Source organism: Eptatretus burgeri, chromosome 3, assembly GCF_056783735.1.
Source record: "Eptatretus burgeri isolate ZD-2024b chromosome 3, Ebu_testis_v1, whole genome shotgun sequence".
Lineage (NCBI taxonomy): Eukaryota > Metazoa > Chordata > Myxini > Myxiniformes > Myxinidae > Eptatretus > Eptatretus burgeri.
The window spans coordinates 41,589,263-41,609,238 of NC_140963.1; the positions used below are offsets into that span (position 1 = coordinate 41,589,263).

At 39.6% G+C, this 19,976-nt stretch overlaps 1 protein-coding gene and 1 long non-coding RNA gene across 3 annotated transcripts in view; one reads left to right on the forward strand and one right to left on the reverse strand.

The window, feature by feature from the left end:
* LOC147029762 (uncharacterized) overlaps positions 1-9,412 on the forward strand; it is a 14,765-nt gene extending 5,353 nt beyond the window's left edge. Inside the window, exon 2 of the long non-coding RNA XR_015055743.1 lies at positions 8,957-9,412. This is a non-coding gene — a long non-coding RNA (uncharacterized LOC147029762). The remainder of the gene's footprint in view (positions 1-8,956) is intronic.
* The window catches only part of LOC147029761 (uncharacterized), a 52,509-nt gene that overhangs the window by 16,775 nt on the left and 15,758 nt on the right, over positions 1-19,976 (reverse strand). The window contains exon 1 of one of the 2 annotated variants that reach the window (XM_085873083.1): positions 10,680-10,826. The exons of the other annotated variant lie outside the window; for it this stretch is intronic. Coding sequence (XP_085729209.1) covers positions 10,680-10,758 — 79 coding nt within the window. The 5' untranslated portion in view covers positions 10,759-10,826. Of the gene's footprint in view, positions 1-10,679; positions 10,827-19,976 lie in introns of those variants that run through there. 2 annotated transcript variants of the gene reach the window in all.

Below are 19,976 nucleotides of genomic sequence, written 5' to 3' on the forward strand. Positions count from 1 at the left end.
TGACTGTTATCTTGAACTTCTTCCATTTTCTAATAATTGCGCCAACAGTTGTTGCCTTCTCACGAAGCTGCTTGCCTATTGTCCTGTAGCCCATCCCAGCCTTGTGCAAGTCTACAATTTTGTCCCTGATGTCCTTAGACAGCTCTCTGGTCTTGCCCATTTTGGTGAGGTTAGAGTCTGATTGATTGAGTGCGGACAGCTGTCTTTTATGCAGATAACAAGTTTAAACTGGTGCAGTTAATGCAGGTAATGAGTGGAGAATGGGAGGGCTTCTTAAAGACAAAACTAACAGGTCTGTGAGAGCCGGAATTCTTGCTGGTTGGGAGGTGATCAAATACTTATTTCATGCAATAAAATGAAAATTAATTATTTAAAAAACATACAATGTGATTTTCAGGATTTTTGTTTTAGATTCCGTCTTTCACAGTTGAAGTGTACCGATGATAAACATTACAGACCTCTACGTGCTTTGTAAGTGGGAAAAGCTGCAAAATCGGCAGTGTATCAAATACTTGTTCTCTCCACTGTATATACATACGTATTATATATACACATATATACATATATATATATATATATATATATATATATATATATATATATATATATATATATATATATATATATATATATATATATATATATATATATATATATATATATATATATATATATATATATATATATATATATATATATATATATATATATATATATACATATACATATATATATATATATATATATACATATACATATATATATATATATATATATATATATATATATATATATATATATATATATATATATATATATATATATATATATATATATATATACACACATATACACATATACATACATATATACATATACATATATATATATATACACACATATATATATACATATACATATATATATATATACATATATATATACATATACATATATATATACATATACATATACATATACATATATATATATATACATATACATATACATATACATATATATACATATACATATACATATACATATATATATACATATACATATACATATATATACATATACATAAACATATATACACATATATACATATATATATATACATATACATACATATATACACATATATATATATATATACATACATATATATACATACATATATATACATACATATATATATATATATATATACATATACATATACATATACTAGTACGTGCCCGTACGTGCAAATAAAATAAAATAAAATAAACTTTCAAACCGTGTGCCAGAAACAAACACACAGGCCGTTCCTTCGCTCTCGCGTGCCCATACGTGTGTGGCCGTACGTGTGTGGCCGTATGTGCAACCCCCCACCCCCAAAAAAAAACATTTAAACAACTTACAGGCCGTTCCTTCACTCTCGTAAAGGACGACTGGATTGGGGCATTGTGTTTATCTATAAATGTGCATAAGAAATCGAGAAATTATTCAAATACAGTAAGTCATCACTATCCAGAAGTGGTGCGTGCCCGTACGGAATGTTCACATGCATTCCACGAATTATCGCTTGCATTGAAGTAACAACTGCTGTGATGCTTACACACATAGAGTTAATTAAAGATCGAGAAAGTACAGAAATCGAGAAAGAAAGAATACAGCAAGTCGAGATATCGAGAAAAAAAATCGAGAAAGAATACAGTAAGTCGTCACTATCCGGAAGTTAAGTCCTCACTGTCCGGAAGTTCGCATATCGCAGTTACGATTATTCGCAATTTAGTTTTAATGGCCAATTATTCAATTAGCGCCAACGTATTTTGCATTTTCGCAATGTCATCGCAAGGAAAAACAAGAGAAGAGAAGAGGCACAAAAAAAAAATAAAATAAAATAAAAAAACGTACGTGCGTGGCCGTACATGCAAAAAAAAAATCATTTTTATAATTTTTGCTGATTGTATTTATATGTTCTGTAATATGTAAGAGTTATGCAAATTAAAACAAAGTTATCAAGTTGGAGTTTCCTTTAGACCATTTCTTCATTCAGAATAAATAAAAACGATTACCTGTATTTGCAGTATGCAAACCTAAGTAATGTACAAGTCTTCTTCTGGTGAAAACCAAGCCTTTAGGACGTGGCTGGACTCATTTGTCCTTGTTAGCCGTAGGCTCGCTTGCGAGACGTGGCTCAAGGAGAGCTCTGCGGTGTTGGTGTTGTTGTTGTTGTTCTGACAAAACCTTTCGGACTCGGCTCTTTTATATACAGGATCCGGATCTCCTTAAATACTAAACACCTGTACACATCCTCGCATTGAGGATACCTTTTGAGAGCGTCTATCATGAAATTTTAAATATATTCGGACATTTGCTTTAAAGTTTCGAAAAGTTCACGTTACTATTTAAAGATTATTCCATTTAATGTGTTATAATTTCGTAAATACACGATTTTCTCGTCATGAAGGACGATCGTCCATGACGGGTCTTGCTATTGGCTCAATCAAGGCATGTGACAAAATATCGGAAGTTGTTGTTGTTTTGTTTTTCTTCTTCTTCTGGTGAAGACAAAACCTTTAGGACGCGGCTCTTGGACACATTTGTCCTTGTTCATTTATGGATGCTTTCTGACGGTTCTGTGATATTTTCCTGGTGTATCAGGTGTGATTTTTTTCCCCAGTTTACTGGCTTTGATATCCATCGGCAGACAAAATTTCAGCTTGCTACGTCACCCTGAAGGCACTGAACTTAAAAATTAGTGGGTCAGTCAATCAGTGGTTAGAAAGAGTTATTTAAATATATATGTATGAAGCAAGTGCCACACTAGGTATTGATGAATGCATCCTGACCAACAGGAAATGCGTGCCACACATTAACCTGTCTGTGGTACACAAAACAATTCTGGGAGCAGCCAGCCAGGATCAATTAAAAAAAATTATCGGCTCTTTTGGAAAAACCTATAAGCATGCGCTTGGCAGAGCTACAACCCACTAAATCTCCAGGGGCGAATCCAAGATTTTCGGTTGGGGGGTGGGGGGTGGGGGGGCACAAAAATTTGGGCTGGATTGAAAAATATAATTTTACCAAGCAAAGTGAGGGGAACTTTTTTTCATGTTTCTTTCATGTTTCTTTTTGGTGTTCACTTTACTTGCACACATCTGACAACAAAAAGAAAGCCAAATTAGGATGTTTTTTATAATGGGCTCAGTGGATAATTTGAATTGAATTTAATAAGTTATTTAATTGTTTATCATGTGAGAAAATTTACGAAATCCTTATGTCCAGACTTTGATTTGTTTTGATGAAAAATAAATTATTAAATGATCACAGGATTAGATAACAACTCAGGTTCTCTTGTATACCAAGCTGAATATACATGAAAACAAAGTATACTGTATAATAAGTTAAATAACGTTGGAACACACAGTGTTGCCCTCTTTCTTCAATGGATAGTTCACAATGACGATTCATAAAAGGACCAAATCAACAAAAAATAATATAATACCAACAATACATCACTCATAATCATCCATCTATTTATATTACTAAAACTCTCATCTTGTATGTATGTATGTTCCCGAAATATAGCCAAAACGGTACATGATAGCGCAAAAAATTTAGGTCCACCTTACTTACCATTCTCCTGCAGTGTGCAGTATCGTTTCGTTCAAATCGGGCAACGAAAAAAATTATTAAAAAAATCAATTCCCGATTCAGTTAAGTACTCTTTGGACGTATTTGATCAATGCAAACAACCTCAGCGGTATAGTTCGCTGGAGCTATATTCTTTTTTTTCTTGAAATGATTTATTTTAAAATCTCAAACATTTAGTATCGACAAAGAACGATTAATTTTTAAGCATAAAATAAACATTGCCATTTTGATCTTAGACTTCCATGTTCATTAATAAATAAAATTGGGTTGAGAAGATTACGCACAATAATTTCTTCGAATTTATTTTCACATTGACCCGCAATATCAAGTTTCGTTCAAATCGGGCAACGAGAAAAATTATTTAAAAATCAATTCCCAATTCAGTCAAGTACTCTTCGGGATTATTTGATCAATGCAAACAACCTCAGCGGTATAGTTCGCTGGAGCTATCCTTTTTTTCTAGTTTTTTTTTCTTGAAATAATTATTTTTCATCAACAGCTGTCACAACGGGAACCCAACGGGTTCACGGGTTGTCTAGTGATCACTAAATCCCAACACACTGAGAAGGCTCTACCAGTTAGTGGAGTTATTCAATCAAATTGTAACAGTTTAACCTTTTCTTACATATTTCTGCATCCACATCACGGTCCTTTAATTCTGTCTTTTTTTGAAAAATAACTGTGAATACTGCTTTGAATTTTCACCCTTTTTGAAGAACGACATCGTTCCGCTTCGGTTATTGTTGTTGGCGTAGTAGTAGTGTGGGGAAATTAAAATGACAACAGAAATTATACCGAAAATACCAAATTGATATCCATCTTTTCCAACAATATTTAGTCACTAGCAGACCCCGATTTTTGGCAGAATGGATTAGTACACTTCAAAAACGTAAACACAATTAACCACTTCCTTAATTTCTTCAACATAATGCTTGCAGATTTTACGTTGAAATTTTTTGAAATGCTACACAATACAAGGTAGGCTTACCGCTTACCTACCACCTTATTATATATTTAGCCTTTACAGTGGAAATTGTTCGAAAAATTCACTGCAAGAGTTCCCTTTCCCACATTCCGAGACCGCATCATGGGTTATATACACCTCATTACATCTGAAAAAACAATCTCTTTTGAAGGGAGGGGAGGGGTTTAGGAAGGGTGCGTGCTCGGTGCGACCCCCCCCCCCCCCAAGATCCACCCCTAATCTCTGTGGGATTATACTGGACAAATCTCCACGGGCTGGTTTATAAAACTTAGAATTAAATTCCCTTCCTGGTATTGGCTGCAGTGCAATCCTTCGACGATGTAGGGGACTGGCGATCTGCTGAGCTCATGTATATTAGGCAGAGACTATGCACCTGTTTCACCAGAAGAGCCTTAAAAAAGTAATTATATATATATATATATATATATATATATATATATATATATATATATATATATATATATATATATATATATATATATATATATATATATATATATATATATATACACATACACATACACATACACATACACATACACATACATACATACATAGACGTAAAAATGTGCTCGTGGGGCATGCTTGCACACTGGAGGCAAGTAATCAGGTGCATCCTATGTGCAGTAGAATGTGAGTCCATTTATAAAGTGTGCAATTAGAATGCGAGTATGTCTATAAAGTATGTAGTATTAGCATGTGAGTACGTCTATAAAGTATGTACAGTTACAATGCGAGTACGTCTACAAAGTATGTACAAGTAGCATGCGAGTGCGTCTATAAAGTACCAGTGCCGCCTGCTTGCACACTGCAAGCAACTGCAGAGTGGCCACAAAGTCCCTATGTACGCAGTTATAATTTAGTTAAAATTTATCTGTATGCTTGCCTCCATGCTCCGCACAAATTTGAATTTTTGTCCATGTTCTTCTGGACATCTTCTTCAATGTTGAGGATTGGAGGTCATAAAAGCAGCCCCTGACAGCTGTTTTGAGGTCTTCAACTTTCACTTCAACTTCCAACTGTATATTTGACTTTCACCAAGACCATAGGACAATCCTTATTTAATTATTGTAAATTTCTTAAAACACGTAGTATAGATATAGCAAAGGACATTTTGGAAACTGACTGTGCATGTTCGTTTTCCCTTTTTTAGATGTTCCTTGTGGACACGTAGTTTCTGGGGATTTAAATATAATTGGTAAGAGTGAAATTCAGGATCTGATTAAAATGGGAGCTAAATATAGGGAACCAGTAACTCAACGTTGGAGCTGCATTCGGTCTTCCATTGTGGATTCTGTCTCTAATTTTGTTAACAACATGTGCACCAAGTTTAAGTCATCTGTCAACAGTTTCAATGCATGGTTTAACAGAGCTGTGGAAGTCCTGGATAATAGGATTAGATTTTTTAGTCATTGGGCCTTGCTTTCACTGGGTCGGTCTAAACCAGTGTTGAACAAGCCGAGTGTTCATAAAGACATCTGGGATCTCCATGACAACTACGTAATTGCTCCAGCGGATAAGGCTGCTAATAATTTCGTTGTCGTTTGTAAAAAGTTTTATGTAGAGGTTTTATTAAGAGAGTTAGGCATTGATACAGTTACTTTCACTAGGATTGGAAATAGCACACATGTTCCTTGTCATAAGTCACTCCAAGTTATTATCTCTGAGCATCGGGAAGTTTTCTTTTATAATTTCGGTATTAAACGTGAAGAGGTAAATCTTTGTATTCCTCGACTTTTCCAGTTCTCTAAGTTTCATAAGAACCCGTACAAGTATAGGTTTATAGCGGGTGCCAGGCAGTGTTCCACCAAGCAGTTATCGGTTATCGTTAACTCAGGTTTATAAGTTGTTGGAGAACAGTTCAGGAAATATTGTTTAGCAATTGAGAAGAATTCTGGTATTAACACTTTGTGTAACATTAATTCTTCCTCAGAATGCTTAGATAAGATTAGATGCCTCAATACCAAGCAGTTGAAGTTTTTGATTTTTCAACTTTAGAAACAAATTTGGATTTTGTACTCGTGAGGGATTCACTCTTCAAAGTAATTGACAAGGGTTTTAACTTTTTAAAAAAGTTTTTGTGTCAGGTTTGATAGAACATTCTTTTCTGAAAAAATACTCAAGTTTTCATTGTTTTGATAGGCAGAAGTTTAAGGATGCTGTTTATTTTATTTTATTTTATACTTTGGTGACTTTTTGTGGGATAATGTTTCAACAGGTTAAGGGTATTCCCATGGCTGAGAAATGCAGCCTCCTACGAGATGACATTTTTCTTTTCTGTGAATTTTCATTTATGCAGAAACTGATGAAGGAGAAAAAATTTGGAATAGCTAAAATATTATCTCATACATGGTCGTTATGTAGATGATGCTTGTGTGGTGAACTGTAATTTTTTTGATCGGCAGCTTCACAAGATTTATCCAGATACCCTGATAGTAAACAGGAGTGGTAATGATTGAACAGTTGCTCCATATCTGGATGCGTTGGTTAGAGTTGGACAGAATGGTTTTAGTACAAGTGTTTTTCATAATGTTGATGATTTCAGTTTCCCTGTAGTCTTTTACACCTTTCCAGGTAGCAACGTACCAATTAAAATGGGTTACAATGTCTTTTCATCTCATCTACTTAGATTTGCAAGAATATGTCCAGTCAAGGATGATTTTGTGGAATGTGCCGAGAAGGTTTTTCCATCATGTTAAACAGAGGATATTTGGCTGATTGTTTGATCAGGTCTTGTGAGAATGTTTTCAGGCTCCATCGTCACGTTTTATTTAAGTTTGGTTGGTTTTTGTGTAAACAAGTTCCTATTGCATTGCATTTAATAATAATGAATTAATTATTTTAGTGAGATAAATTATTTAATTAATATTATTGGTTAAACATACATATATACAGATGTATTAAACAAAGGAGGTATTTAGATAATAATAAAAATAATTTTAAAAATAGATAAATTTAATTAACTTAAAATAAATAAATATTATTTATAAAATACATTAAAAATAAGCATTAAAATAATTTATTGGTGGTTGCTAAGATACTCAGTGCAGCATGTTAAAAATCGGTTGTTAATGACAGTTTGAGTTTATGGTGAGATGGAGGTGCTGTGTCATGGACATTTCTACAAGGTAAAGTGTTTATCGTTTCATATATTATCATATAAAGTGGTGTTTGATTAAAGTTATTCATTTGTTGTAATACTTTAAATAAAAGTTATAATTAAATGAGTTTGAATAAGGATATTGCATTGCTGTGTTGACTGACTGTCTGGACACAACTTTGAGGTTGTGGGTCCATCGATGTTGAGTAATTTACTGATGTGGACCGGCGACCGGGGTTGTGGATCCGCCGTTTCGTTTAGAGAGGTTCTGGGCTAAAAGGATCGAAACCTCGATGATAAACGGTGCCCAGCTGATGATTCGGGCAGTTGGGGAAATCGGTAAATTGCTTATAAGTTAAGGATATAACTTCAAATAAAATAGCTTTTGTAAGTACTTACTAGTGCATAACATATCTGGTGTGTGTGTGTGTGTGTGTGTGTGTGTGTGTGTGTGTGTGTGTGATGTCTGGCGTTCTTCTTGGGACTACGATGCAGTAATTGGTCTTTATTTTTATTGTAAATTGCTTCCTTTCTAATGTATGAAGTCTGGTATCCTTTGACTATTATAAAAGCCCATTCTGCAAACAGCTACATAACTCAAGTAAATAAAAAATAATTAATTTGAAAGAGCTCTTTATTTAAAAGTTTACTGCTACAGTAAATTTAATGCAAACAGAAAAAGTTTATAAAATAACAGGCAAAAGTGGCACCTGTTACCATTGTCTAGCAACCAGTCAGTGTCAGCTCCATTGTCTACCAGCAGTGAGCAGACAGAGCCTGTACGGGCCGACTCTTATTCGTGGATATTTTTAGCTTATGGACAATTTCCGATTGTTTTGTGATTTTTCTTGGGATACTGGTTTGGAGTTGCAGCAGTATGCAAAATTTCAGCTTTATACAACACCTTGAATAAACTAAACATTGACATCAATGAGTTAATTACTCCAGTTATTGGTTAGAAAGAGCTTTATATAATAAATATATATTTTTTTATACCCATGTCATGCTTACCTCAGCTCAGAAGGTAGATCAACAAACGTGTGCTGATTACCACGCAATATTTTGGGTTCTCACATACATGACGTCACAATGGCTGTTCATAGGCTTATATAAATGCTGTTGCAATTTCTCAACTTTTCCGAGTGAACTGGCACTTGGGAGGACATTTGATGACTGGAATGCGATCGATTAACCATTTCCTCGCTCTAATTCCCATCTTTCCACAGCTGCAGAGGATACCGTATTCAGGATCGGACATTGTGCCCAGGAAGGGGCTCGTACCACTGTGGTGGGACCCCCTTCCGTGGTGCATACCCCTGCAATCTTGGGCGCTATTCATGCTCGGGTTCAGCAGTTCGCTACAGCTGCCCAGGACGTTGGCAGGTGTGTGGTGCAAGACCCAGCATCTACCCTTCAGCCTCAAGCCGTCCTTACGGGCAGCGTTTCCGTGGTTGCTGGTGATCTCCTCCGAGCCTTGTGCTAACTCCGCTATGATAAGAGACCTGAAAATAGTGCGAGGACGTGGAAGGAAGCGGGAGCGACGTGGCGTGGGATGAATGCGAGATACGTTTTGCTTCCGCTCCAGAGCTTGTGCCTCATGGCGCAATCTGCAGGTGCACCTTGGGATTCACATGCTTTGTCTGTGGCTTCAAGTCAATAAAAAAACGTGCGCTTGAAATGTCCGCTTTCTTGTTGTTTCCCTCATTACTGTGGACCAAGTTCCCTGAGAGAACTTGCTGGCCAAACTCATATGACTCCTGGTCTCATAAATGTATGACAATGGCCATTATGGATAAAGGATTATTTTTTGTTACTCGCCGAGTACCTGCCAGACGAGGGATCTTATTCCGAGCATGCAACACGTTTTACCAACGCATAGCTATATTTGGGCAGTGTAAAGGGAACTATACCTGGTGTTGGCTTAATGGTTAGGGTGGTGGGCTTGGGCTCCGAGGATCCTGAGTTCAAATCCTGCTCGTCTGTTGAATTAATACCAGGTGGGGTTGACTCTGCCTGTCATCCTTCTGAGGTCGGCAAAATGAGTGCCAGCATGCTGGTATCCTGTGTCGGAGTGGCGACCCGTCCAGTATTGTGCGTAATAGCCAAGGAGACTGCTGAGGGAGCATCAACGCTCTGCACAGAGTATGGTCCTGATGGATGGATAGGCAACTGACAGCTCTGTGTCGGCAAAAAAAAATCAACTCCCCTTGTTCATCGCCTGTACTAATGAGCGATTTGCAACAACAACAACAAAAAAAATCAAATAAAGAATAGAGACTCTCTCATTCACTGCCTATTGAGAAAAAAAATTACAGATAACGAATATAGATTCATGAATTACCTCATCTTGTTCACTGCCTACGCTACCCTGAACTTCAGCACAGGAGGAGGCCAGACTTGGAGCAGATGCTACAAACATCGAAATTCAAACACCTCACTGCACCGGAAAACGTGGGGACAGTAATACTGCACTGCAGATGGTGGAGACTTATAATACCCTCCCCACCTGGAGGTGGCGCTACATGATATAGATTTACATGGAGAATTTGTGAGAAGATGATGCACATTTACACTACCCATATAGAAGATGGGTAGCAGCTAAAGATAAATATAAAGCATGTTTTCATTGAACAAAACATGTAAATAAAATAAATATGGGGCAAATTAAACAAAAACACATGACTTTGCCATTTTAAATTCATTACAAAACAGCGAGGTGGGTGAGGCTAAGAAAATTATGTGCTCATCCTGTACTTTGTCATAAATAGAACAAACAAGATTTAGCTCAGGAACATGATGATGCTGTTAGAGTGGAGAGCTGGGAGCAGGTAGTGATGGAGGGGGAGAGGGAGGGGGATTCATTGATGGAAAAGCAGCACTAGCTTTACGATAGCAATCACCTGCAGCATTGCCACATCGGAGAATGGTAAGACAACGCTTCAACCTCACCTTGAACCCCAGAGCCGATCTTTCCTGCTTGGAGACGAAGGCACGACGGACGTGGCATCCTCTTCCAGAATAATCCCATCTTGTCGGCGCTAAAAAAGCTGCTCCGGCATTAATCCCTTCGCCTCGAGCTGTGGTGGATATTTTTATTTTTCAACATCATGGTCAGCCGATGCTGCTTCCCTGACTAATTTTACATGATTGAGGCCCATACCTCTTTAATTTCTCAAACTAGCCCTTGCCGGTGCGGAACGTGTGGGTATCCGTGGTTCAACTGGAGTCTTCGGATTAGTTACAAACTTTCAGGAAGCGCCTCTTTTGATCCAATTTGAGTAGGATGCTGGAACGGTGAAGAACCACAACCATTACAGTGCTAACGTGGCAAATATTCAGTCAAAACATTGGTGAGGTGATGTGGTTTGAGAATGAAGCATGAGAACGGGGGTTCAAGTCTGGGTGTCGGAAAATAAGGGTACGAGAATGGGTGTTTGAGAATGGGTGTTCGAGTACGGATGTCAGAGAGTGAGGGCTTGGGAATGACATTCGAATACGGAGTTGGAAAATGAAAGTTTGGGAATAAGGAAGAGAACAATGGGGAAGGTTATGCCGACAATCATTGACCCTGTAATGGCGACCCACAGACGCCGCATTTTCATCTCAAGCCAACCGATCTAACAACTTGATATTGTCCCCCAATGTCATAATCTTTCTCTGCCTTTTGACATAACCAACTTTGTCCGTCGCTTTAGGTTCGGGCTCATTAAAAGTGATCCACGAGAAACACAAGGCTCGTCATGGGAAGCAAATGATGACATCTCAACTCAAAAACCGCGATTGATCGAAACCCGCGATATTTGCGGGCTTACTGTATAGCATGATATTTTAAAACGTTGTGGATGAGTGATGATAAAACTCGGTGGACGAGTTAGTTCAGTGACAAGAAAAAGCCGATTCCATTTTCTTTAAGGTCCAGATCCAGATCCAGCCTGTCGGTGTGATCCAAACCGTTCTAGTTCTTCCTGAAATCATAATAAACGCTCCTTAACTTAAACCAACTAGGCCAGCAAGATAGCTGAGAGGTACACACACCACCTCTCATGTATCCAGCCTGGGTTTGAATCTCGGCCCAGCTAGAAACTGCCATCCCGGTGTTTTGAAGGCAGGGCGATGCGGTCCCTCGGATAGACGTTCAACTGGCGTCCCATCTGTGGCCATTTATAGTTGGTGGACGTTAAAGATCCCAAAAGGTGTCCTTTGGGAAGAGTAAGCGAGCTATCGCCGGCGCCCTGATCAAATTACAAATTCCTGCTCTAACCTAAAGGGGCACTGCACGAGCGGCGTCGCCATGCCCTGCCATAACTGATTAAAAATAATAATAAACCCACAGCCATGTGCTAATTACGAACGAAGATGACAACTTAAACTTACTGGTCATTAATTTCCTGACATTTGATTCTCCCTTAATTATTGGCACGTTGGCCATTTCCCCATTTTCTGGTGCTGTTCCTGACGAGACACCATGATTTTACACTGTTGAGATAACGATCAGTATTCATGAAATATATATATATATATATATATATATATATATATATATATATATATATATATATATATATATATATATATATATATATATATATATAGTATTGGTATCACCTTTTAGACAAAAGAGTTCATAGAACACCTTACCAAAATGGAGTCTTATGATAAAGGGAAGGGTCTTTCTGTATTTCCGAGCTTTGTTCGTGAACTTTGAATTCCAGGCGTGATGTCAACCAGACAGTCCAGAGCTGAAGCTTCTGCCAACTGTTCTCAGAGAAACTGACGATTTTGGAACAATCTTTGTGAGACAAATACGCATTAAACAAACGGGTCTTTGAGAAGAGGTTCGCGCCCCATCGTTGCATCGCTGGGTGCTGTCATTGTTGGCTGAATATCGCCGGGGAGGTGGGGAAGTCGGAATCTGGTAAAAATGTGTTACGTAATTTTTGAATGACCTCTGATAGGTTTCTTTGAAGTCCGTCATAGCATGATAGGGGAGCAGAAAACGTCACATGCTCCACTGTTTCGATGTGGGAATGCCCGTTTGCTTTTATGAGTGGGAAGAGTGTGAGAGTAAAGATGGGACAGCAAAATGGGGGGAGAGAGAGTGAGTTGAGGACTTTCGGTGGGACGGGGACATGGGGGGTTTAAAGGCTTGAGTGTGGAGAGGTGATCTATGCCTTTGGGTTGGGAGGGGAAGGTGAGGACTTGGGGTTGGACGGGTTGGTGGTGGGGGAGTGGGGGGGGGAAGCAAAGTTGGGAGGGGGAGGATGAGGTTTTTTTGACAAGTTGTCAGAATTGCATGTGTAAGTTTACTCAGTTAAAGTGTGTGTTTGTGTCATTATAGGGGGGGGGGGAATGGTGGAATTACCCAATGGGTAACGTCCTGGTAAATAATAAGTGACAAAATTCAAAAGTCAAAGTCAGACAATAATTATTGCAGTTTCTAGCACGTAGACCCTTTCAACGTCGAGGATCGTCACGCATCCCACACAGTGTTTCTCGAGCCCTTAACGTTTGTGCTCATCGTGCCTGCATGCCCAGCCTGCACCAGCCCGGCAGAACACGTGTCCACAAATAACATGCATTAAAATGTGAAAGATGGCTGTTGCTCTCAAACTATGCACCATGGTCACAAAGATTAAACATCATTTCATAGTTTTCTCCGTTTCTGTAGATTATCTATCCGTTTGACACATACAAGTCCACAAATATTACTGTTAGCCCTGCTTACGGCTGTACGTATTGAATGTCTGATACGTAACATGCAAAGTTACCAATTGATGACTAAAGTGATGGCAATCATTGTCGATGCTAAAATACAAATTCTGGGTAAAAAATAAAAATAAAAAAAATAAAAAAATCAATAAATCAATCAATCCACAACTTACCCTCAGGTTCTTGCACTTTTTCACAACTGTTCTGTCCTTTTTCTTCTTCTCCATTCAATTAGAATAATCTCTGATCTCGTGAAGATCGCGTCTGCTTCCAATCGCTTCAATTTACTCATCCATCCCAAAGTGGGAATACAGGCCGGTGTCGTCCAGCTCTTTTTCAAAATGGGCACTGCAAATGACGCTTGAAGCAGTTGGGCCATACCACTTTCCTCTGGTCAGTTTTACCTTGGCTATCCATATTTTCCTTACAGCTGGATCTTATGGGAAACATGCGTATGTACCATCTTTGGATGTTTTGCTACAACCGGCAACAATACATCTAGCTGACATTCTGAGTGCTTTTTCAGAGTTCAGAGCATATAATCAGCTGCATGCAAACACACATCCCGCAGCAAAAGTATCCTCAAGATGATGTGGCGGGTCACGTGATATATGACAGAATGAAATGGACTTTTTTTTTCGGAGAGGAGACAATCGAGCATACAAGGACACCCCCCCCCCAAAAAAAAAAAAACATTAAAATCTTTTTTCCTTAAAAAAGATATTCACTTTAAAAAAAGAACAATGATTAAGTGTTAAGTGAAGCCATATCTATTCATTAAACCAAACATGATTTTCTGATTCTGTGGGCTTTTCAGGTTTTGGAAGTGCAAACAAGTGGATGTGTATTCTACAGTGTTCAAATATATAATTCGATATCAATAAAAGAAGTTTTAAAGGGTGCAGGGGAAAAAAAAAGTTGAATCACCACTTTACTGGCGTTGATGCACCATATTTTACACTCCTTTCTTCATTTAACACGTTAAATTAGTTATTTGTGTCTGTTGTTTGTGTCCTTTCTGAAGTCCCCCAAAACAGTAAGTTTCTTGTTTGGAATGATTTTCCATATTGTTTGACTGCCAGACAGACTAAAACAATTATCTCGCTCATCTGTGTGTATGCACGATCGGGACGAGACTCCGTACAATTTGCCAAGTTCAAAACTGCACCTCCAGGTTCGACAGTGTTCAAAATATAAAATACAATTGAAATTAAGTAGTTCCTCAATCATGGAGAGATGTCTGCCAGTTTCAGACAGAGTGAACCAATTGCTTAACCCTGCTTTGCATGACACATGTGGGGTAATAACAATGTAAAGTTTCGTTTCACATCTGGATGTGTTCAATATGACCACCATTGTGATTATGCATGGCAGAGATAAGCCTGGTGTTGGCTTATCAGTTAAGGTGGCCGGTTTAATATCTTTGGGCCTTGAGTTCGAGCTCCAGTCATGCTGTTGAAATAACACCAGGTGGGGTTAACTCAGTCTGTCATCCTTCTGAGGTCGGCGAAATGAGTACCAGCATACTGGTAACGGGGTACCGCATCAGCACCACAGCCATGCTTCCCAAAAATGATACAGCCAGCATATGAAACAACAGCAACAACAACATGGCAGAGATAAAGAAATGAACACAGCACACATTTACCATTACTTTTCCTGAAGTCTTGGCAATATAATATGGTGCTTGTAATCTCAAACAAAACTGAGCTCAAGATAAGAAGACAAGGATGAGATGGGAGAGATAAAGGATGAAGTGCGTGTGGGAGAGTGGAGAGAGAAAGGGATGTAGCTTGGGAGGTGAGAGGAGTAGGATATAAGGACTTAGGAGAGGGATGAGGTAGATGATTCTTCGTCTTCTTTCCTATGCAGCACGTGACTGAGGGTAGCATAATTTGCTGGGGCTCAGCTGTGCAGCTGATGCAGTGCCACTCTAGGCGTGTTGTTACCTCCCCTTAATATTGTTATGGGCCGGGGTTCGGAGGCGATAAACGACCACTAGGTGGAGCAGTAGAGTCATCTCCCACCAAACACCCGGAATTTGGGTCATGACTCTCGCATAAGTCCGAGAGTTCACGGGTCCCTAAGCGGACCGTGGTCGCCAATATTTTGACGGTGTCGCGTAGGGTTAATTGCCTAATTTCAATATACCTAAATACCCACGTCGTCCAACGACTGGGGAAAATCACACCCTTGACGGACCTCGGGCAGAACGGACTGTTTACCAAGCCCGATCCGGGTGTAATCCGAGTGGTGATTACCAAGATCCGTCGGTCCAAATGACAACTTAACGGCCCGAACGGTCTTACTATTTCTCAAGACGCACCTTGCTAGGCCAATGAAAGAAAACACGAACAACGAACTGGAACATTTAACAGGGGTTTATTTATAACAAAAATCGGGGAGGGGGAGCACAAAAAGAGCAGAGTTATCACGAATAAAAGAAATGCAAACCATGTACAATGAAAAACCACAAGAATTTCTATTTATACACACTGGCGCCACACACACACACACACACACACACACACACACACACACACACACACACACACACACACACACACACACACACACACACACACACACACACACACGGTGGCCGCGGCCTGTATTTGCACCTGCCCACCTCATGTGGTCTGCTCGAGCTTGTCCGGTGGCGGGACTCAAACCCACCGCTACCAACGCCGCACCAAGCACCGGAGACCAAGGACAGCACCACGGATGCCAGCTAGCATGGGCACGGACCAGATGAGAATGCCAGCTGTTTCATCTCTTTCTCCTTTACGAAGGGGCGAACTTGCTTTCTCTCCACGTCTCGCCACTTTGTCTTTTCCTCCCCCTCCCCCGCAGGTCGAGGGCACCGCTCTGAGGGACTCGCCTCCGGATTGGACAAGGGGTTGTCGGGCGACTCGTGGCCACCCTTCATTGGTAGGGCCGAACATTCCCTCTGGCTGGGCCGCCCCTGAGGTGGTCAGCCCCCCTGATTGGCTGGGGCGCGCATGTGATGCTCGCCCTTTGCTCATTGGCTGGAGGAAACACTCTATGCCCCTCCTTGGAGCAGAGCCTTGAACCGAAGCGACGGAGGCTCCACCCATGCCCTCAGCCAAAAACACGTAGGCAATGGCGACCGGGTTGAGTGCGGTTCGGTGTCACTGTTGTTGTTGTTGTTGTTGTTGTTGTTGTTGTTGTTGTTGTTGTTGTTGTAGATGTAATGAAAACCTAACCAAAAAAATAACTCTTAGCGCACACACGAAATTCCCATTAGACATCGGGGATGGATTCTAACTATAAACACATACTTATCGAAATAACTAAGCTGCGGGAACTGCAGTCTGCTTGTGTGCAAAAGGCTTCCAGATTCGTAACAATACAAGATAGTGGAAGGAAATTGTTGCTGTTGTGGGGTTTGTTTTGTGGGGAAAATGAATTGTTAATTGAATTTATAATGAGATAAAATGTCAATTAGCTTTAGCTAGTGCTTTGAAAAATACTTTAATAAATATATGCTGGGAAAGCTAGTAGGGAGGGAGAATACACACATTCCTCTGTAATCGTAAAAACCTTGTAAAACCTTATCTGTCTGCTGGCCATCTGGGCCAGCAGCAAGGAATCAAATACTCTTTCACCAGGGCAATACACAAGCTCCGATAACAGACCATTTTCATCCTGTGTTTGTGATTTTAACCGTACAAAGTTCCATCCGTTGTTTCTCCAACAGGCCTCTCTTTGTTCAGTTTATTTATTTTGACATATATATATATATATATACATACATATATATATATATATATATATATATATATATATATATATATATATATATATATATATATATACTCCCTCCAGGGCGTGGTTAATACATATACATATATATATATATATATATATATATATATATATATATATATATATACATATATATACATACATATATATATATATATATATATATATATATATACATACATATATATATATATATATATATATACATACATATATATATATATATATATATATATATATATATATATATATATATATATATATATATATATATATATATATATATACTCCCTCCAGGGCGTGGTTAATACATATACATATATATATATATACATACATACATACATACATACATATACTCATAATACACAATATATAGTCAACTTTTTACCTGAGACACTGCTCCAGGCTAGGCTTCCTCGCACGAGTCTGATATTTACTAATGAATAAACAGCTTAAATTGAACTAAAGGTTTTTCTGTCTTGAGGTGGCCAAAACTGTCACGACAATTTCTACAATTGGCACCCCCAATTTTTAATGGTACTCCAGAGTTTCTTAGACCCCCAAGGAGTACTATTGTTGTGGGTCCGAGTTTTGGAGGAGAGCACGACCGCTAGATGGAGCAGTAGAGTTGGCTCCACCGAACACCTGGAATTTATAGGTCGTCACCCTGGATAACTCCGGAGCCGACGGGTCCCTTATCGGACCGAAGATTGCCAATAGGTCGACCGCGTGGGACAGGGTCGATTGCCAATTTCAATTTACAGAAATACCCACGTCGTCCAAACTACCGGGGAAATTCACCCTCGGCGGAGCTCGAGCGGAATGAGCCGTTAGCGTGCTCGAACCGTGCGTAACCCGAGCGGATGGTTACCGAGGTCCGTCGGTCCAAATGCACAATTTGCCGCTTCCCAATTTCCCAACACGCTCCGTGCTAAAACAATAAAGAAAACACAGAAACGAGCTGAAACATTTAACAGGGGATTTTTTTATAATGGCGGGGAAGGGAACACACAAAGAGCAGGGTTATCACGACTAAAGAAAATGTAACTTACAAGGAACACAGGCACTGAACAGTTTCTACTTACAGACGGGGCCGAAGGACACACACACACACGTACACACAAATACCCAAAAAGAAAATGGACCCGATGGGTCTTCAGTCGGTAGAGACGGCCCAGGGTACCTGCCCCGCCTCGTGCCGGTACACCGACTCGAATCACCAGGGTGGGACTCGAACCCACGACCCGAAGTCCACGACCATGACAGTCTGCAGAGCTCTCGTCGACAACCACTCACTGGCTTTGGATGCCATGTTGGAAATTCCTGGACTGAGAATGTCCTCTTCCACCAAGAATGTCTCACACACAATCCTTGCTGCTTGGCAAAACACCACGATCTCTCAAGCTGGTGAACACTCCTGCCACGAGCACACCGTCTCTCTCCTCGCTGATCCAGACAACCACACTTTCTCCTCAAGAGTGAGGGGCCTCTTCTCCTCGCCTCCTCATTGGTCGGACCCATCATGCGATTCCCTGGTCGTCCTCCATTGGACAGGCCCACGGTAGGCGGGGCAACTCCCACCCTTCTGGGTGGAGTCCCGAGCGGAGGCGTTTGTGGCTCCGCCCACGTGTGTAATGGCGATCGTGTTGAGTCGGAAACGGGGCGGGTGAGACGCCCACTCCTTGCCGATTGGCTAAAGAGGGACGCCATGCCTATGTTAGACTCCGCCCACACGCGCGCTCGCCAGCAAGCGTGCGAAGAATGCCGTAAGCAGAGTGTTGTCATGTGAAAGTGAAGAGGGGTGTTGTTGTAAGGGATGTAGAAAAAAATCCGATGTATAAAGTAACCCACAGCGCACGTACATTTAATTCCCATTAGACACAGGGGATGGATTCTAAGGAGAAACACATACTGACCGATACAACTGTTCTATAAGGACCTGAATGTTGAGTGCAGTAAGTTTCCAAATTCGTAACACGATAACATCATTTAAAAAAAAAAAAATTCTTCCTGCATTCTCGATTTCCAAGCTATATCAATTTTCGAGCTGAATCTCTGAGCAGGCTGTCTTTTGGAATGAAATTTCGCATCAATAATGTGAGCAGAAAGATAGCATATGGGGTTGACCTAATTTTGAACCCGACCTTAAAATTAGGTCATAACCTCATTAGACATTTAAACATTTTTCACCATAACTTGACCAAGGTTTGTCCGATCAGAACGAAATTACCCTCTGTAGATAGCCTAGAGGAAGGTGCCTTCCAGATTAAAGAAAGGTGTTCCACCCTGAGGAGTACTAAACCATAATTTAGGTTTTTCTCCCTTTTTGCCAATGTAAAAGATTTTAGGAATAAAATTTTGCATCGATAATGTTAAAACAAATTATGCGGGGTTGACTTTTTTTTTGTCTGATTGGAATGAAATTGCCCTCCCGAGATGATCTCGAGCAAGGCGCATTTACGCTCAATTTACATCATACCCCTCCGGGTTAGGGGTCAAGGTCTTATACCCGAAGGAGTACTAAAACACCATTTAATTTTTTCTGCTTCTTCTGTCAATGTCCGAGTTGTATCTCGGATCCAGCTGGGACATTTGGAATTAAATTTTACATCAATAATGTGAATAGAATGCATGCGGGTTTGACATTTTTTTGACCGTGACCTCACTTTTAAGGTCATGACAATTACATACATTTTAACATTTTTCATCATAATTAGACTAAGATTTGTCCAATCAGAACAAAAT